The following is a 20,308-nucleotide window of genomic DNA, read 5'->3' as shown; positions in this document are numbered from 1 at the left end:
GTTAGTTTCGCTTGCGTAGACCTCTGAAATAAGAGTAAAAAAAGCATGTAATGTAAACTAGAAGTTAGGAAAGGAGCAATAGGAAACTTACTCCGACATTTACACTGGCCGACATGTTCAGGGAGGAACATGTGAGAGGACCAAAGAAAACACTGGATTTGATCGGTCAGAAGGTTTTCCGATTGAGGAGCAGCTTGGTAGCCAAACAAGTAGTCACGAGGCAGATCCTTTTTTTAAAGAACTGTTGGTAGCCTTGAAGTTGTTTCAGCAGGAGATGCAGCGTAAGATGTTTTTTCTCCAAAGAGAGCGAGTTGTTTATCAGGTTGCCTTTCCTGTTTTTTTCAGGTTCATTACACACAAGATGTGAAAGCAGACCGTTTGAATGAATCCCTCGGCCTCTTGCCCCACAGCATTTTTCACTGAAGCATGTTTTCACTTATTTCTGAATCCCAGAACTTTAAAAGGTTCATGCTCTCTGCCTTTCTGTCAACACCATGTTTTCACTGTCTCGTGTCGACCACACCGTACCTCTACAAACGTACACACCCAAGCTTTCTACTGATGTAGTTAAAGAGGCGGAAAAATCAACCACCCCAAGAAAAATAGTTGCAATAATGTTCAGATTGTGAAAGGCTGCTTCTAGTAATAATACATAGACTAGCACCACATTTAGCCATCTCAAAGGAATAATTGAACTTTAGTGTTTTCTTAAAATGCATGCACTTCGGTGTGCAGATCTCGTGAGCTCAGGGCAGCGTCAGGCCAGTTGCTTCACTATTTTTTTGCGCTAAGCTAGCAGCATCCGATGGTCCTATAAGATATAAGGGTCCAATCCATCGTCTCAATTAAGTCTCAGAAAGGGAATAAGCATATCTTCCCCATTGATTGCTTTCCCCCAAATGGTTAACTATTTCTCTAATGCACAGTAGTGTGCCCAGAATTGATCCACTGGTGTTTGTAAAAATGTTTTATTACAGACTCTTACATTTTAAATTAGGTTAGCACCATTGATTAAAGACAAACAACTTTCTCAGTGCCTTTCTGAGGAAAATCTAAAGAGGAAATTTGACCTTCGTAGAGACAAAGAAAAGTATAGATTAATATCTTAAGGAGCAAACATCTCAACAGTATCACTATATACACATTCATATTTTTAAGTTCTTCCCTTTAGGTGTGGACAGTTTTAACACAATGAAACAAAACCAATTATTCCACTAAACAAAAGCGATACTGACAGATTGTGATGAACAGTTCAAGTAAGAGGATTCAGTCCAGTTTCCACAAAGGGAGACGTCCAGCAGATGAGCAACTCTTGATGTCACAACCAGCTCTTCGAGTCAGGAGAAGGCACAGAGGAAGGAGGAAGAGCAGTCAACATGTAGGTTCATCCGGAGACTCAGGAAGGGCTCGTTAGTGGAGATCAAAAAGTTCAGTCCAGATCCTGAGCGCCATGCTGAAACAGAGAAGAGTTTTGATAGGAAGCTTTCCTTAATACCATAGAGGCTTGTTTGTGCGCAGCAGGAAAAGAGGTCAGTGTGCACATGTAATAGACACAGCTAATATACAAAGTACACAGACTTCTACTATCAAATGCTTTTTCAAATGTTCTGCCAATATAAGAACTAGTGTCTAAAATGATTTAGTTGTATTACAGCACATTCCATTTGTCTTTAAGCGCACGGAAACACCTTGTTCCAATAATTTATGAAATATAGTACTTGTCCTTAGTAGTATTGTGGTTTATTAAAGCAATAAGGTACGAGAGGCTGTCGAATAATGTAACAGTTCAAGGGTGTAGTTAGGCAACTCTTGATCAGTTACATTATTGAAGATAAAGTACAGCCTCAAGTACCTTATTGCTTTTATAACACGGTTACCAGCAAAATTAAAATAAAATTATGTGTAATAATGTGAAATGACACAGGGAAAAAACACATGAAGAGAGGGAGGTGCAAAAAGTTATGGAAAGCCAAGACAACAGCTGAAAACTATCTGTAATTAAAAAGCAATCCAGACCCTTGTCAGTGCAAATTAATATCAGCTGGTTCCGTCCCAAATGATGGGCTACAGAAAGGTCTCATTGCCAAGGTGTCACACAACACACATTCCATGATGGGTGAAAGCAAAGATCTGTCTCAAGACCGTCGCAACCTAAATGTTGCAAAACACAATGATGGCGTTGGTTACAGGTGCATTTCTAAGCTTCTGAATGTTCCAGTGAGCACTGTTGGGGCCATAATACGGAAGTGGAAAGACAATCATTTCACCATAATTTTTTTTTGACCAGGTGCTCCTCGCAAGATTTCTGACAGAGGAGTGAAAAGACTCATCAGAAGAGTTGTCCAAGAGCCAAGGACCACTTGTGGAGAGCTTCAAAAAGACCTGCAATTAGCAGGTACTGTTGTCTCAAAGGAAACAGTAAGTAATGCTCTCCACCTCCATGGCCTGTGTGCACGCTCACCACGTAGGACGCCATTGATGAAAAAAAGCACGTTGAAGCTTGTTTAAAGTTTGCTGCACAACATTTGGAAAAGCCAGTGAAATACTGGGAGAATGTAGAGTGGTCAGATGAGAGCAACATTGAACTGTTTGGATGCCATAATACACACCATGTTTGGAGGAGAAATGACACTGCACATCACCCTAAAACACCACACCAACAGTGAAGTTTGGAGGTGGGAGCATCATGGTGGGCTGCTTTTCAGCAAATGGTACTGGCAAACTTCACATAATTGAAGGAAGGATGAATGGGAAAATTTCCAGAGACATTCTTGACAGAAATCTGCTGCCATCGACCAGGATGATGAAGATGAAACGAGGATGGACATTTCAGCAAGACAATGATCACACACCCAAAGAAAATCAACTGGTTTCAAAGAAATAAAATAAAGCTGCTAGAATGGTCCACAATCACCTGACTTAAATCCCATTGAAAATCTATGGAAAGAACTGAAGATCAAGATTCAAAGAAGAGGCCCACGGAACCTTCAAGATCTGAAGACTGTTTGTGTGGAAGAATGAGCCCAAATCCCACCAGAGCAAAGCATGGACTAGTTTCTCCAGACAGGAGGCGTCTTGAAGCTGTCATTACTAACAAAGGCTTTTGTACAAAGTATTGAATAAATATCAGTAAGCGTGTTCAATACTTTTTCCCTGTGTCATTTCACATTATGGCTTCTTTGTATGTATGTATTACTTGGAAATATTTTTATTGAGAAAAATGGTGACGTGTTGATTACTTATTTCACCCGCTGTATGTGTTCAAAACTGCAGGAGCTACATCACCTTTGCATCCAAACATATATTTGTGCAAAAACAGTGTTCAAGTGAGGAGGAAATACCTTGCTTTTTCCCAGGAGGGTTTCATGTGTGTGCAGATGAGCTCTCTCTGCGGGTATCCACGACACTGCAGCACATACAGTCGCAAACATATTAGATTTCACTGTTTCTAGGTCAACTTGTTGCTTTATTAACAGCACATGCAAGTACCCTCTGCTTTACTCTTACACTTTATCTGGCAAGAAGCAGACCAATGGCTCACAGGCTGCTGGTCCAGCCCAAAAAAGAAACTACCAACTCGTTTACACACAGACACACAGCAAGACTGATGGCAAACGCAAAGGAATGTCTGCGTCTCCTAATGCTTTCTGTCTCATTGCATCAGCGCCGGGGGTGATTGGTGAACATTTATAATGATAAATTGGTTTCCACAGTAGTTTGGCGTCGCTTGATATCTTCTCGTCTCCTAGAGCTGAATGAACTAATCCTTTTTTTAGCACAATCTTGCCTGTTCTGAATCTTAAAACTAATTTCCCTTCTTCCTGGTTTGCTTAGTCCATGTGTTTGTATAAAAGAGAGGAACTTACGCTTGATGATGGCGTACAAAGTCTGCAAACTGCCGGTCCTTCGCGTAGAGCTCAATGATGCGTATCCTGTCTTGGATTTCCTGCAGGAACACATGGTGTCAGTCTGATTGGAGCATTACATCACAGGAAGATAATTGTTAAACGGAACAGGATGTCACTTAATCATAATGTGACATTTTGCATGTAAAAATGGCAATGACCTTCCTGTTGGAAGGCATATAAACCAGTTGGTTAACTCATTGAGTTGAACCTGAGCTTTCCCAAATCAGATCCTTAACATGTAAAAGGTGGATGTGGGATTGAAAGTGATGATCCTTGACCTGGGTCTAATTTCCGCATGGCCTTGAGCAAGACACATTTGTTGATTTTTCTTTTTTAAATGTGAGAAGACGCTAAGGGAACTAAAAGTATCCACATTACGACGGTTGAATTTAAAACATGTAAAAACTATTCCAAAAGAGCCTAATGAAAGTATACCTATAATGTGTAGTGTATACAAACGTTTGCTTAACACCAGCTTGTTGTTTTAATTCATGCCTTTTACAAATCTAAGACACATGTCCGGCCAGTGACGGTGTCAAGAAGACAATCTTCCTTTGCTGCTGAATTTCTCTCTTATTACAACTGTAAATGTATACGATCGTCTGTAGTTAATATGTCGCTTTTCCTTGAGTTTATCAAAAAATATTGCTTTTATCTGTATCAGTGAAAACAATATATCTGCTTGTTAACATTTCACTGCAAATTAAAAAAATAAATGTTATTGTCTTAATGTGGCTAAGACATCTTCTGAATCACACACACACACACACACACACACACACCTCCTTGGTCAGTTCACTGTTCTCGTAGATGTGTCGTATCTCCTCGCTGCTGAAGTCGGTGGAGGCCTCTGCGCTGGCGCTGCTGTACACGAGAGCCTCGGGGTAGCGGCGGTAGTAATGGCTGTAGCCGGTGGTGGCTTCACTCTCATACATGGGGTTGTACTTGGTCGCCCTTTCTAGAGACGGGAGGCTCTCTGCTCGCCTGCAAAGCAACAGAAAAAACAATCACAAAGGAACATGTCATCAAGAAAGAACTGAGCTGCAGGGAATACAACTTACGTGTTGATTGACCTTAATTATGTATTAACCGTCATTACTGGTGTCTGTCTGAGTCCGCCTATAAGCAGGGCCATCGTGTTCGTGTTTAAGGCTTTTTTGGAACTGTTAACTGTCTTTTTCCACAGTGTTTTTCCACATGCTGCTCCGGGAAGCATGCCATATATACACACACGCACACACTGACACACACACACAGATACATGGTGAACAGACCCTTTTTATCTATGTGTTTGCAAAAAAAGAGTAAAAGTAAAAGCATCAAAGCAGGTGGATAATCTGGCCATTAAACTGAAGACACAGTCATGGGGTATCTCAAGTTGTGTCCCCTCAAGAAAGGAACCAGGCTGCTTTAATCTCAAAAGATTACATGGAGGAAAGAAATCTTAAACAGACAGTCTTTTTTATTGTCAACAGCTTTTCAGGATAATATACTATATATATACAGTATATATATATATACACACACATACACACACATTAATAACATGACAATGTATGTCCAAACTTTTGGCTTGTACTATAAATAGTATCTTTCTCTCTTGTGTTCAAGTGGGTACGCTAGTTTATGTTTTTAAAATAAGGGACATTTCTCTGTCAGTGCATATTTGTTTGTTAAAGACACAAATGTGTTACTCACTGATGAATAAGCATTCTTTTTTCCTCCCTAAAAACTATGGAGCAACACATTGACAATGAACAAATGTGTTGAAAAGTTTGGCCATGTGGTAAGTGGGGGTTTTCCTCACCGAATGGGGTCCTCTGACTCATCCTTGTCATACTGATCCCGTAACGTCCTGGCGAGGAAGAAGATGACCACAGACGCCACAAAGAGGAATCCGGCTACGGAGGCGATCGCTATGCCGACCACCAGCGGCTCAGACACGTACTCCTCGCAGTGCTCTCCTCTGTACCACCAGTTCTCTCCGACACGACACCTGAAGTAAAACGAAAATTGAGTTAAAATAATTTTTAATTCTATAAACCAAAACGGAAGCCTGAGCGTTTAAAAACTGTTCATGGGACAGCAGAAGAACCGCATACCCATTGCTGCGGTTGTGTTTTTCATTATGATATGAATGATTAGAGAATAGTTAGTTGACAACACTTATAATGTTGTGGATGTGTTATTAAATCATGATTGCCATATGTTGGAATGAAGTAGAGTGATGCAATGCTTTTATTTGGACAGTATGAAGTAAACAACAATCTAGCAGCATCTGGAGCTGCCTGCGTGTTTTATGATGTATTAGAGGGTGTCTGTTCATAATCATACAAAAACACAGCCACAAGACGCGTTTCTGTCACTAATTTGGATTACTTGCACATTATTTCACACGCAAATGTCTGTTTGGAGACACATGCATAAAGATGCTTAGAAACAAAAACTTCCCCAAAATCCCCTAAAAACTCCCCAAATTGTGCTCATTATTTTCAAAATATATCACAGCACATTTAGTGCTAAAGGCACTGAACATAATAAATTACCAAAGCTCTGATAGCTGACTCCAAGTGTTGGTTCTTTTTCTTAACTTGTATTTTGTATGACCCAGAATAAAAGATTAAGTCGTATTTGTTGCCAACTAAGGTAAGTACAAAAATAAATCTTTTATTTCAAGTTATGATTATACGTCTTCATATTATGTATGAGGAGGTAAAAAAGGAATGTGCTTATGAACAAACATTTTTGGACATTGGTCATCTTCACTTCATCAAAACAAAAACTACAGTTGAGCTCGAAGTTCTCAACGTGGCCTCATGCATGAACTGTTAAAAAGCTGTTTTTTGTGATGAAGCACTGGCCTCAAAAATTTTCCAACTCCCCGCACACGACCTGATCATTTCCCCGCCCACCTGCAGATGGCGCCCTGGCCAGGGATGATGTCACACTTGCCGTCATTGAGGCAAAAGTCAGTGTGCAGCTCACAGATACTCTGACAGGGCAGGCCTTCCACGCTGAAGTAGCCAGCATTGCAGACGCACTCTCCCTCCCCCGACCACTTGTTCACCTGACACTCTGCGTACTCATTACACGCCTGGAACTTACAGGGGTCGGCCTTGTCACCTGGAAATGAAAGAAACCACAAATGATAACTTTAGGTGTCTAGACAAAACTGTACCAAGAAGATGCTCATGTGGAGGATTTAAAGGAATAGTTTAATATTTTGGTCAAATTCAAGTTCTTGCTGAGAAATACACTCAGCAAAAGGATTATTAGGAACACCGTACTAATTCTGTGTTTGACCCCCTTTCGCCTTCAGAACTGCCTTCATTCTACGTGGCATTGATTCAACAAGGTGCTGAAAGCATTCTTTAGACATGTTGGTCCATATTGATGGAGAGCATCTTGCAGTTGATGGAGATGTGTGGGATGAACATCCAGGGCACGAAGCTCCCGTTCCACCACATCCCAAAGATGCTCTATGGGGTTGAGATCTGGTGACTGTGGGGCCACTTTAGTACAATGAACTCATTGTCATGTTCAAGAAACTAATTTGAAATGATTGGAGCTTTGTGACATGGTGCTATCCTGCTGGAAGTAGCCATCAGAGGATGGTACATGGTGGCCATAAAGGGATGGACATGGTCAGAAACAATGCATTTAAACGATGCCCAATTGGCACTAAGGGGCCTAAAGTGGGCCAAGAAAACATCCCCCACACCATCACACCAGCAGCAGCCTGCACAGTGGTAACAAGGCTTGATGGATCCATGTTCTCATTCTGTTTACGCCAAATTCTGACTCTACCATCTGAATGTCTCAACAGAAATCCAGACTCATCAGACCAGGCAACATTTTTCCAGTCTTTAACTGTCCAGTTGTGGTGAGCTCTTGAAAATTGTGGCCTCTTGTTCCTATTTGTAGTGGAGATGAGTGGTACCCGGTGGGCTCTTCTGCTGTTGCAGCACATCCACCTCAAGGTTCTGCATGTTGTGGCTTCACAAAAGCTTTGCTGCAGACCTCGGTTGTAATGAGTTGTTATCTCAGTCAAAGTTGCTCTTCTATCAGCTTGAATCAGTCGGCCCATGACCTCTGACCTCTAGCATCAACAAGGCATTTTCGCCCACAGGACTGCTGCATATTGGATGTTTTTCCCTTTTCACACCATTCTTTGTAAACCCTAGAAATGGTTGTATGTGAAAATCCCAGAAACTGAGCAGATTGTGAAATATCCACACTAACAACCAGGCCACGCTCAGAATGGCTTGAATCACCTTTCTTTCCCATTGTGACATTCAGTTTGGAGTTCAGGAGTCTTGACCAGAACCACACCGCTGAATGCATTGAAGCAACTGCCAAACGATTGGTTGATTAGAGAATTGCATTAATGAGATATTGAACAGGTGTTCCTAATAATCCTTCAGGTGAGTGTAGAATACAACTCTCTTCTGTATTTAGCTTTGCATAGAAAATGGAAACAGGGTGAAACAGCTTGTTTGGTTTTGAAGAGCCAAAGCTCGCAGAAATGCAACTTTTACCCCTCAGGTTTTGTACAAATTTAACGAATGAGATACAACATACTGGTTCGTAAACTTGCTGGTTGTGAGATTATTTTACCTTCTGACATTTTAAAACCTTATGCTAAGCAGACTTAATTTCCCATTATTCACTGTACAGACATGGGAGTGGTTGTAAAATAAAAGCAAAAATAATAAACAAAAAACAATTTATATATTTTCTGTTAACAAACTCAATAAAATAATAGCTTGCCTAATAATTGAAATACAGTAGCGCTACACAGCCAAAGTGCAGTGATAGTACAGGATCTGGTTAGCATAGCTTAGCATGGAGACAGGAGACAGCAGGAAACAGCTATGCTTGCTCTGTCCAAAGGAATCCCTCTTCCAGCAAGCTCAGTGATTCACAAGTTCTATAATTACACCTGGGGGCCCTGACCCCGTCTTTGGGAACGACTCCTCTGGCTTGAAGGTGCTGGGCAGTGGATATGGCTAGTAGCTGGTGGATTAGGGTTAATTGATAACCTACCTGACTCGACGTCCAGTGAGTACTTATCGATGGCCAGGTTCATAGTCTGGTAGGCTGTATTACAGAAGTCCTCCAGGATCAGATAGACTGTGGTGGTGACACTTTGTGGCACAGGTTTTCCAAATTTCATCCGGCTGTTGACGACAATACTTCCGTTCCTGAAGTTCAGGATCTCCAGGTTCTCAAAGTTGCTCAGGTTGGACTGCAGGTATGGCACAAGCTGGATAAAGATTGGAAATGTTGACGTTTTCAACACAACAGGGGGAAGTACTGTAAATGTAGGATGTTTACCAGCTCAATGAAACGCTGCTCCAAAGCTTTGTATTCAGGAGAGCTCTTGTTAAAGAGATCATCTGAAAAGATCATGTTGGTCACCCGCAGGCTGAAGAACACCATCAGTGCTCGTCCAGGGTTCGCAGGCATGGCGATACTGGCTCGGTCTGTGCCGAACGGAAAGCCGGTGCTGCCCTCCTCTGTGTGGTTAATCAAATCATAACTATAGTGGATCACATCATAGTCTCGTTCTTCATCCTTCAGGCCTTGCTCAGTGGTCTGGATCTGGTGGGTAAAAAGGAGATTTGGGATGAGACTTTCTACCTCTAACTGGTTCATAGTCTTACATGCCGTTTAAACAAAGGTGTAGAAAAAAAAAATTGTCCACATTTTTATTTCATTACAAAAATAAATGAACATGTGAAAGTAAAGCAAGATAAGATAAATGAAAAAGATGTAGTTGTCTGGTAAGTGATATTGTAAGTGATATCTTGCTTTACCTCCACCACTAAAGGGATTATGATGTCAGGTTGCCTTTGGGTGGAAGGGTCAACTTCAGAGATATGGGTGAAAGGCGACTCGCTCTCTGGAGCTGGCTGGAGTTGATCTCTGTTGACCAGCAAGACTTCATCCTCTGTAAGGTCCTCTCTGGAGATACCTGGAGCTGCCTCTGCAGGGGGAGCTTCAGGTGCCGTCTCTTTCCTCACGTCGTGTCCCTCTTGGCTCTCTTTTGCTTCCTCCATGCTACCGGATTCAACTACATGTTCCTCGGGATAGGTCCCCACCTTACCGATGTCCCCTTCTTCCGCGGGCTGTTTGGGATTTACTTCCTCATCTGCAGATGGAACATCTGCAGGGCTGGATTCTCCCGTACCCACCACCAGTTCTTCACCATCAGGAAGCAGACCCGTTTCTGTTGCCTCCGGCTCAGCTTCCGGCTCTGCTTCACTCTCTACATCTACAGCCTCAGCAGGTGGGACCAGCACAGGCAGGCCTTCTGTTACGGTCTCTGCTGCAATTGTAGCGGCCTCAAGCTCCTCTGGCATCTCAGCCTCATATACAGTAGGTTCTTCTCCCACTGCCGCAACCTCGACATCTTCTGTTATCGGCCCATCTTCTGCGCCAGTCTCCTTAAAGGAAACTTCTCCTTCCGCCGTCGGCGTAGAAGGGTGGAGCAGGTCCTCCAGGTCAACTGTGGTCAAACCAGAGGCCTCCACCTCCACTGGGGGTTCAGGCAGTGTGACGCCCTCTGGCAGCTCAGAGGAGGGAAGCTCAGCTGGGAGCTCCTCTGGTAGATGGGTTTCCACAGCAGGAGTCTGCAAAGTGTCATCCAGCAACAGACCCTCCTCCTCAATGCCTAAAAAAAACAAGACAAGAAGACACTGAGTCCCTGCTGGACTCTTTTTGTTGAAACTGGCTAGCACACAGAAAACTGTTTAAGATTGGATAAATGAGAGCTGAGAGGAAAAGAAAAATGATCCATACATTTCCATAGATGTGGTTTTAGTGCAAACATGAAGCAGTAGAAAGTGCACGACTGCAAAAATGGAAATGATAATTGAAAAGGAGGCTACAATTAATACTCACTGCCAGCTTCAGGTGCACCAGTGGTAAGTCCAGGAGCAGGAGACACAACTTCGCCCTCCTCCAGGAAAATTACGTCATTTTCTGTGTCTGACACCGCGTCGGTTTCAGAGGGCTCAGGCAGGGCGTAGTCTTCTTTGACAACATCTGCGTCCTCTTCCAGGATGGGGGCCTGTGGTGGCTCCTCAACAGCATCAATCTGCATCACAAACAGGATTTATTATCTAAAGACCCAGGCAAGGTTTCATTAATGGAGTGTTTTCCATTGGACTTTGGCTTTGATTACTCAGATATTTTAGGTTTTACTTCTATTGTTAGAACCACCTTCCCAATGAAAAAAAAAATCATTGTTACTGTGTTATGCTGTTATATGATTCCCACTGGACTTTTTTGTTTAAAAGAAGCAAGGAATCAATATTGTGTTAGCAAAACAGAAAATTAGCTAACAGCGGAAATACACGTTTGACTATGTACATATGTATATACATTGAGTAATACATACATTGTGATTTATTCATTTAATGATTCATAAGAATTTAACTAAATAACTACTCGGTAAAACTATTTTTGTTTTGTTTGAACCCTTTGCCAGTACCTCCGTGGCCCACTAGATGGCGTTCTGAGGCGAACTAGTGAGCATAGGTGCACTACTTCCACGTCATTCCTAAAGGTGAAGTATGGGAGGATATCAGAAGGGGGCCAAAGTGACTTCACCAGGTGATTTATGGACTGCTGTTTTGAAGCCCTGAGTCTGGCATTTTGACTAACATCCTCTTTGCTTATTAGTTAGCTGACTAGCTTGTTAATTAACTTTTATACTACACCGGTTACAGAGAATAGGCGGGGAATATGGGATTTTACCTGTCCGGCTTCCACTTTGTCAATACATTAGATCTAGTTCCTACATTTGGTCAGATGTTGTTTACCTAACTCTTGTTTCTAATGACTTTCATTGGACTTCTTGTCTAATATTGTCTTCACAGTTTCACACTTGCGTTCACTAAAACCTCTACAAGGAATCAGCCGTCTTCGGCCTGTATTTGACGTGTGTTTAGCCTGCTGTGTGTATCGGCTGAAGGGTAAAAAGTGGCAAGTTGCAGGCTTCTTACTTTGAATATCAACTCAAAGAAAGCTTGAAAAACCAGTAGCTGAATCGCAAATGTTCCAGATCCAAACCGGAGCAGCAAAGTGTCCCGGTGGCACAGAAGGTCTGCTTTATTCCCTTTGAATCATTTACTGATGAGAAGTTTGCCAAACTCTTCCAATTCATGTGATGAGTCAAACTAATCATTTAGCGAGCTGCAAAGTGAACCAACAGATGCATTTAGCAAACCCACACTCTGATTAGCATTCAAGTGCCCAGTCGACCACGAGACAGCACTAATAAAGACACTTAGGATGCAATTATTTGTCTGAATGAACTCATATGTTCTGCCTCTCCTCTACTGGCTGTGTTGTGGGCCACTGTAACTTTTGCCCCAGAATAGCATTGGTTTAATATAGCAAAAGCCAAACTAATCCTCAAAGCCTTACTTCATCTTTACCTTCAAGATCATCCTCTACCTGCACTGGTTTGGATCCGGATGACATCATGAGCCAGTTACAGGTTACCTCAACATCATTCACACTTGTGCAGTCAAGCTTCTTTAGACTAAAGTGATTTAGCAGCTTTTTTACAAGATCGTAAGGCATCTGTATAGTGTAGAGAGAGATTGCTGTTATGATTGTGGAGATAACTTCTTAACTCACCATGACTGCGTCTGCTGCATTGTCAGACTCGGCGCCCTCAGACACTGTGGAACCAGTGGGGGAAACAAATAATGAAAACAATGCAAATGTGCCAAATGGCTAAAAAAAATTGCCTGCAGGAGTGTGCAGATTCCTGTTAAAATCTGGCGTGAATACGAGCCGCTGTGGAGCCAAGGCTATTACTGCAAGGCCACCAAAGCAGCAAAACAAAGCCAAACTCTGCCTCACACACACAAGCCCGAATTTCACATGTCGAAGTTCATAACTGACGTAAGCGTCACATGGCATTCCCCTTCAGGAGCTCACTAATACAGTAGACTAATGACACGCATTCTCACCAAAAACATTAGCATGGAGAAATCCCTCTGCAGGGAGCGATGGTATAGACATTATCACATCCTTCGATTTCTTCAGATTTCTGGAGCAGGACCAAAAGGCCAAAAGCAGAAGAACGCTAACCTACTTAGTGACTGGCTAAATCTAACAGATCCAGTGGTTTCAATGGGAGCATTTGAACATGTGTTTTACTTTTGGGTCTTCTGCTGCATCAATTATTATCCCTTTTCTTCATATACTGTCCTGTATATAAAATCCACTGGGAGTAAGCCAAAGGAAAGGACAGTAAAGCCCCAAAAATCAAACATCTTTCTCAGCAGTCTTTCGCAGACCACTAAATGACATTGATTTAAGTGTCACGCAGAATAATACCCAAGTCTTATAACTGATGCCTATGTTCTTTTTGTTCATTAAAAATTCCCTGTTTTTGAGCTGAAATGTTTTACAAAAATGCCTCTGTCCTCTTTGATGAAAAGACCAGACAAATAAGAAACAGATGAGACTGAAGTATCACATCAATGCTCGGCCTACTGCGTCTCTATTTGATATGACGTTTGCCCAGCACCATGTCTGCCAATTGGCCCCCAGCCTCTTCGCCGACATGACACTTAACTAAACAGTTATGACGAGGTCATGTGCGTCTTTTGTTACAGAGCTGCAACCGTCTCACCCCTTTCCACCTCGTTGCCTTGCGGGTCTTCAGTGTTTACGTTTCTGATGGTGTAGACCTCCGTGGAGAGCTCAACGACCTCACGGTACCAGTTCTCCACCCGGTTCGACTGCAAGGTGAGGTAGTCCAGTTGATCGTTGCTCAGTCCTGCTCCATCCACCGCTACTGTGACGGCGTAGACCACCACCACGTTACCCAGCCTGACCACACAGACATGGGAAAGTGATGAGATGCTCTTCTGAGGAGGTGAGGAGGTTTCCCACTCAGCACACCTTACCTGCACGTAAACATTCATCCTACACACATTTACAATAAGAAAGTATCATAGATTGGTCATGCATTAGCATTATTTTACATCAAACCTCCTAAATGAATTGTAAAGCCATCCCAGATGACTGATGACACAAAATAATCAACTTTACCTTCACCTTTGCTCCCTCTGACACACACATCTTTCCCTGTGAGCCGCGTCCTCCTCGGCTGATTGGTGAGGTTGTAAAGCCTCTTATGATCTTCTCTATAGAAGAGCACCTGCTCACTCGTTCCCACCCAGCCTGATCCCACTTACGATGCGAGTGACCACACTAAGACCATTAACACAGGCAACTAGTGGCACACATGCTCACAGAGTAAACACACACACACACACACAAATGCTTGATGGGAACATGTAGGCTTAAACTATAATATTCTAGGATGAACTACGGTCGGGACTGATGACTCACCCTTGAGTGTCCTTCTGGGGCCTGCATGAAACAAGTGACAAGTCAAGCTGATATTGGCCTTATTGTGCGCACATTTCTTCTGACCACAGGATTACACCACAGCGGGAACACTGACCTGAAGTCCAGTACGGACATACCCTTAAATCCAGGAAGCCCCTCCAGAGCGTCCTCCATCTGCAAGGACAGACGTGATGACGTGTGATGAACGAGCCTCGGGAGGAGCTTCTTTTTTTGATAGGGCTCCAATAAACTCACAAATTGAGAGTTATTGTTCCAAAAGGGATAATTTTGTTCAAAGCAACTGTGAGGTCTGGAGTCTTTAGTTCTGGGGCCAGACTGTTATCCTCTGGAGGCAGACTAGTGCACTGTGGTTAACGTCTTTTATTGGTCTACAGGGCTTTGTTTCTATGCACAAGAAAAACTATTCCTATATTGTTCTGCGGACTCACTGACCTGGTTTATTTTAATCCATCACAGAAGGTGGACACAAAAACAGGTCTCCAGGGCCTTTCGTCTCCTGACTTGTCCTCCAATTCATATAACATTCATAATAAATTGCCCCGTGCTCCACTCACACTCATCATTTGTTCAAGGGACGTGAGTGTGTGTTTGCAGTGTGCGCATATGAAGTGATTCCAGAGAAAGAACTGTTTACTGAAAGTACCTGTAAAGACCACTGAAGTTGCTTCCAAAGACAGAGCACCATAAACCAAGATGATCTTTTCCCAGATGTATGTCATAACACTGTATTTTCTGCCCATATTTATTTACTTTTCCAATCCCCCCCATCAGGTTGGGTTTAACCACCGCTGCTGTTAAAGTGTGATTTTGAATCAAACAATGCACCCTTTGAAGGAGATTTAGCGGGTCCAGTCCGCAGTGAGTCTCACTAACAGGAGTCATAAAGAGAGACAGATGGAAGCCGATAAAGACAAACCTTTCCAGCAAACTGTCTGCTAAGACTTTGGTGGTGGAGGCTGGCTGGATCGTCGAGGTTGTTGCTGTACGTCTCCCCGCTCAGCAGGATGCTTAACTCCACCACCTGCTCCAGCAGCGCGGGGTTGGGAGGCTGCAGGGGAATGTCATTGTCCATCTGCGCCACGTTGAGTATTTCTAAGCGTACGTCAGTGAAACATTGGGAATCTGTGGAGCATGTGCGTGTGCACTCACTGGACTCTCCACCACCTCTGGGACGATAGCGGCTGCTTCCTGCACTGCATCACCTTCATCATTCTCTTCTGGGTGGATGAGTTCATGTGCAAGAAAAAAAAAAGACTCTTGGTTTATTTCTAGTGGATGTGAGCTTAAACCTTGGGATGGCTGTGTGGATTAGACTGCCCTGACCCGTGTACAGCCGAGCTCACTAACACCAAACCACTAGCTAGAATATCGTGGCAATAAGTAATAAAACACACACTAGATGATGCTCTGATACTGAAACTAAAAGGTCCAGAAATATACATGGAGGGATGTAGAGACACAAGATAAACAGTGACACTGACCCAGCTCAGGAGCCTCAGCATCTTCTGGTGACCTTTGTGTGGGAGTGCTGTGAAAGAGAACAGCACTGATTTCATACTATTTAATAATAAGCAGGAGGTACAAGTAAAATTCAATATATATATATATATATATATATATATATATTTGTATTACACAAACACAAAAACATTGAATTAGCTCGGTCGTCATTACTACAAAGTTCCCCAAGCCAGACAAACGAATTGGCATGAAGGTGTTGTAGGGCGAGGAATAGTTACTAAAAGGAATAATAAGTAATACTAGTCTCAATATTTTACGCAATTTATATGCTATGTAATGTATGTATGTAAGACAATAACACATCAGATATTTCAGACTTATTGACCCCACTGACCAAAACGTATTAGTAGAATGACTCCATGCTGCATGTAAGCATCTGTGTGTGTGAGTGAGTGAGTGAGTGAGTGAGTGAGTGAGTGAGTGAGTGAGTGAGTGAGTGAGTGGGTGAGAGTGGGTGAGTGAGAGAGTGAGTGAGTGAATGAGAGAGTGAGTGAGTGAGAGTGAGTGAGAGTGGGTGAGAGTGGGTGAGAGTGGGTGAGTGGGTGAGAGTGAGTGAGTGAATGAGTGAGTGAGTGAGTGAGAGTGGGTGAGAGTGGGTGAGTGAGTGAGTGAGAGTGAGTGAGTGAATGAGAGAGTGAGTGAGTGAGTGAGTGAGTGGGTGAGTGAGTGAGTGAGTGAGTGAGAGTGAGTGAGTGAATGAGAGAGTGAGTGAGTGAGTGAGTGAGTGAGTGGGTGAGTGAGTGAGTGGGTGAGAGTGAGTGAGTGAATGAGTGAGTGAGTGAGTGAGAGTGGGTGAGAGTGGGTGAGTGAGTGAGTGAGAGTGAGTGAGTGAATGAGAGAGTGAGTGAGTGAGTGAGTGAGTGAGTGGGTGAGTGAGTGAGTGAGTGAGTGAGAGTGAGTGAGTGAATGAGAGAGTGAGTGAGTGAGTGAGTGAGTGAGTGGGTGAGAGTGAGTGAGTGAGTGGGTGAGTGAGTGAGTGAGTGAGAGTGAGTGGGTGAGTGGGCCAACATCCAGATGTGATTAGTCTGCAAAGTTTAATGTTTTTGTCCTCTTTTCTTTTTGAGATTCTATTGTTTGAAGACCGATCTCTTAACTACAAAATACAACAGAAACAAAAAAAAGGTGACAATATGCAAAGTACTGATTTGTGAGCATGATCTAAAGAGGTCGTATCTGACAGCAGATCTGTGACTTGTTTTTCTGAGGAACGCTGTGGGAGGAGATACGTGCAAACCTCGTGTACGGAGGAGAATAAGGCAAATAAGCCCGATTACAATGAGTTACACACTAAATTATGAAAAACAAGGTTATCACAGAAACAAATCAAAACAGAAAAAGTTCAAAAACACGGTACGATTTTAGAGCCTTACATGCACATTTGCTGCCAGGACCTGGTGGTTTCACTACAAATGGTTGGAAGAACAAATACATTTAAAAGACACAGACTTAATTATAATATTAATGAATGTATGATTGAAATGTTGGGTTGGCACTGAGAAAAAGAGGTTAATTTTACCTTTTCAAACCTGGTAGTGACATTCTCTAGAAGGAGAAAGAAGCAGAGTGTAAATAATGCTCACAGTTCCTTGTTCATTAAAACATTATTGAGCTACTTGCCTTTTCAACCAGAGCCTGGTGCTCCTCTGACCGGCTGAAGTAGCTGCCAACATCTTGTGCCGTGACTGTGCCCTTCTGGCATTGGCTCATCCAGCTTTGGTACTCTTCTTGCTCTGGGAGACGGTCCCAAAAGATCTTGAAAGCCTCCCATACGGTTTCCTGGCACACTTTTCACACCAGAGAAAAACTCCATTCACATTCACAAACTCGTTCTTTTGTAGTGTTTTCCCAGATATTTTGTGTGGCAACAAATACCACACTGTTGGCTCCTTACCAGGGGGTAACAAGCCTCTCAAATTTACTACCACAGTGAAATACTTTCACACTGTTTTGCAGGGAGGGACAAATCTGGCTCCACTACATGTGGACTTCATGACATGACTCCCTTTCATGAGTCAACCTAGGAACAAATGCGCCAATCTTCTCCCCTAATCAACGCCGTCTGTGAGGACTGAGACACCAGTGGTCATCTCTAAGTCCAAATCCACCTTACATAACAGATCTCCACTGTTCCCCGTTCACACACTGTCTCTTGGCACCAACAAGCCTGTCTTCGTCTACGTCCAGCTGCCCTGGAGGTCACACCTTGATCTCGAATCAAGAGGAACAAAATGTTTCTTCTGTCTTTAATATGTTGCCTGACTGCTGTCCACATGTGGTGCGCTGATTATGTTTCCTGTCAATTCACAAATCAAATAAACGCTGCAACCTGAAAGTATTTTTGCCGTGGTGGAAAAGTTGTATTATTTGAGTAAAAGTAGCAGAAAAACGACAAAAGTCCAACAAATAAGTAAAACTAGAGAATCAAAGAATCAAAATCAAAATAACTTAATAATAATGGCAGTGTTCTCTGTATGTAAATAATAGACACACTAACTAGTGGTTGTGTATTATTTCTCTGTTACACCTAATGAAGTAGAACTAAAGAGAAATATATAATGGTACTACTCAATGACAAGTGCTTAATATTTGTATTGTATACAACCATACAGCCGGTTTCCCTGCAGGACTTAATACAACTAGTGTCATCAAATAGGTTTGTTTTTTATATTCAGGTAAACTGACCCCATTCTGTTTAAGGCAACTGATGTCAAGGCATGTCCACCAACACTTAGAAAATGAAATGCTGCTGTTTTACAAACTATTTGTTGGTTTTTCCCTGATCTGACAACAGTGAAATACCTTCCCACGGGGACAAGGGATCCACGCTCACTCTTACCTCGGAGATGAAAGTAGCTCAGGTGGTTTGCAACCACTTGCTGGGTGGTCTCTTGCGCACAGAGCTTCACTCCGCTCGGGAAAAGAATGTTCCGTTTCCGTCGAGAGATTGACGCATGGCCTCCGTCAGCTCCCCTGACCTCAGACACATGGACGACCCGTGGCATCTCCTCGGGCTCCTGACTATGGGCCAGACTCATGTGACCCATAGAGGAACCTTCCAGAGTTGCATCTGGGGGACAACAGACAACAACAAAACACAGGCATACGTTCAAGACTTGATGGTTAATTCTTCTTTGGGAAACGAGTGAGCAAGAAGTTTAAGAGTTAAAGACCATACATACCAGTCCTTATGGCCGAAGCTATGACCACGAAACTAAAAACAAAAGAGTGGACGACACACCTCCAAGATATGATGCTCATGTTGAATCCGAGACTGTGTTTAAATCCTTGAGCTTGGAAAAGGGTTTGGTAGTTGTGTACTTCTCAACAGCTTCTTACAAGTTGGCATAGCAGTCATAGTCTCCAGACAGAAACAAATAACGGAGCGGCGTGCAGAGATCATCGGACGATGCTGTGACATCCAGGTTTCCCTCTGCGGCTGAAGATAGGCGTGTCCTGCGGTGTTGAAGGGACTTGGCTCAGGTAGAAAGGCAGATGGCTCTTTGAGAGAGAAGGATTTTCTAATGCTCCCTAATCCTGTTTACTGTAAGCCCTGTAAGCACTCGCCAAGAAGTTACTGGAGCAACACTGAATGGAGAGGTGGTGGTGGTTTTCGGGAATGGGGGGGGGGGGTGTAACAAAGGCCACAGAGTCAACAGCAACCAGAGGGACGCATCGACTCATACGTGTGTCATCACAGTTTACTCATTGGTGTAAGGTGATTGGTTCAGATTTAATGTTTTCTCCAAGAACAGCAAACGGCAAACAAAGAGACGTAATCTTGTTTGTCCAGTTGAAGGACAGTCCCCCTTCACTGTTAAACACAGCCAGCCTATGAAGAATGGCTGTTATCTCTAAATGATGGGGAAAAAAAACATCAGTGCAAAGTAGTAAAGATGTACTTATCTGACGAACAAAAGAATTTCACCACCTTACAAATAATGGATGTGGTTTTGTTGAAAAGACACAAACACAGACCCCACCGCACCACACAGGAATACAGTGATATGTGCCAGGTTTGTTTAGCTGAGGTGTTGACTTAAGAAGTGAGAGTTCCAGGCTTAGTCTGGAGTCCCTTTAACCCAACTCAATAAAATAAATATAAAATGTTTTTTTCTCTCTGATTGCCGCGCAGGCATCAAATCAAAGATCTGGGCGTGTTTATTCTGTCAGCTTGATCGTGCACCCAGAGATCAGAACTGAGCCATGGAAGGAGTCGTTGGACTCTTAAGTGCACTGTAAAAGAATTGAGAAAAAAAACGTAAAAAGAAGGTCAAATGACTGGCAGTAGCAACTGCCAAACAAATTAGTAAGTAAGTAGTAATTAAAATAACTAAATAAACTGCGAAAACCCTACATTTACAGGAATTTTACAGAGAAACGCACACTTTTAATAAAGGGATATGACTAAATATTACAGATTTTGTCTGTATTCTTATAATCAAACACTTTCAATACAGGGATATCGCTTAAAGATC

The 20,308-nt window shown here is 42.8% G+C and overlaps 2 protein-coding genes across 3 annotated transcripts; both read right to left on the bottom strand.

The window, feature by feature from the left end:
* LOC119229324 (interphotoreceptor matrix proteoglycan 2-like) lies at positions 1 to 17,428 on the bottom strand. Of its 2 annotated transcripts, none has more exons than XM_037489603.2 (19): positions 17,350 to 17,428; positions 17,204 to 17,236; positions 15,794 to 15,840; positions 15,462 to 15,529; positions 15,229 to 15,384; positions 14,407 to 14,465; positions 14,292 to 14,312; positions 13,567 to 13,766; positions 12,561 to 12,604; positions 10,815 to 11,010; positions 9,728 to 10,584; positions 9,246 to 9,512; positions 8,955 to 9,174; positions 6,821 to 7,031; positions 5,716 to 5,904; positions 4,691 to 4,892; positions 3,867 to 3,946; positions 3,342 to 3,406; positions 1 to 1,453 (listed from the first exon to the last, which is right to left on the bottom strand). In XM_037489603.2, exons 1-18 carry the CDS (start codon positions 17,370 to 17,372, stop codon positions 3,364 to 3,366), a joined length of 2,916 nt encoding a protein of 971 aa, XP_037345500.2. In that variant the 5' UTR covers positions 17,373 to 17,428; the 3' UTR covers positions 1 to 1,453; positions 3,342 to 3,363. The 2 variants fall into 2 exon arrangements, with proteins under 2 accessions (XP_037345500.2, XP_037345501.2); XM_037489604.2 differs by having other exon boundaries at positions 15,462 to 15,526.
* LOC134132805 (interphotoreceptor matrix proteoglycan 2-like) lies at positions 17,427 to 19,330 on the bottom strand. The gene is made up of 3 exons (XM_062564918.1): positions 19,013 to 19,330; positions 18,670 to 18,900; positions 17,427 to 17,617 (listed from the first exon to the last, which is right to left on the bottom strand). The coding sequence occupies exons 1-3, from the start codon at positions 19,089 to 19,091 to the stop codon at positions 17,427 to 17,429; spliced, it is 501 nt and encodes a 166-aa protein (XP_062420902.1). The 5' UTR covers positions 19,092 to 19,330.
* Between the last annotated feature and the right edge of the window lie 978 nt (positions 19,331 to 20,308).

The sequence above is a fragment of the Pungitius pungitius genome, chromosome 10, assembly GCF_949316345.1.
Source record: "Pungitius pungitius chromosome 10, fPunPun2.1, whole genome shotgun sequence".
NCBI classification, from domain to species: Eukaryota; Metazoa; Chordata; class Actinopteri; order Perciformes; family Gasterosteidae; genus Pungitius; species Pungitius pungitius.
Note: the sequence above shows the minus strand (reverse complement) of the source record. Positions and strands in the feature narration are given on the sequence as shown.

Coding starts and splice junctions, on each gene's coding strand:
- LOC134132805 (XM_062564918.1), bottom strand. CDS start 19,091: ATGAGCATCATATCTTGGAGGTGTGTCGTCCACTCTTTTGTTTTTAGT. Junction 18,901..19,012: donor AGCTTCGGCCATAAGGACTG/GTATGTATGGTC, acceptor GTTGTCCCCCAG/ATGCAACTCTGGAAGGTTCC. Junction 17,618..18,669: donor GAGCTACTTTCATCTCCGAG/GTAAGAGTGAGC, acceptor TGGTGTGAAAAG/TGTGCCAGGAAACCGTATGG.
- LOC119229324 (XM_037489603.2), bottom strand. CDS start 17,372: ATGTCACTACCAGGTTTGAAAAG. Junction 15,385..15,461: donor CAGAGGTGGTGGAGAGTCCA/GTGAGTGCACAC, acceptor AACGTGGCGCAG/ATGGACAATGACATTCCCCT. Junction 9,175..9,245: donor AGCAGCGTTTCATTGAGCTG/GTAAACATCCTA, acceptor ATCTTTATCCAG/CTTGTGCCATACCTGCAGTC.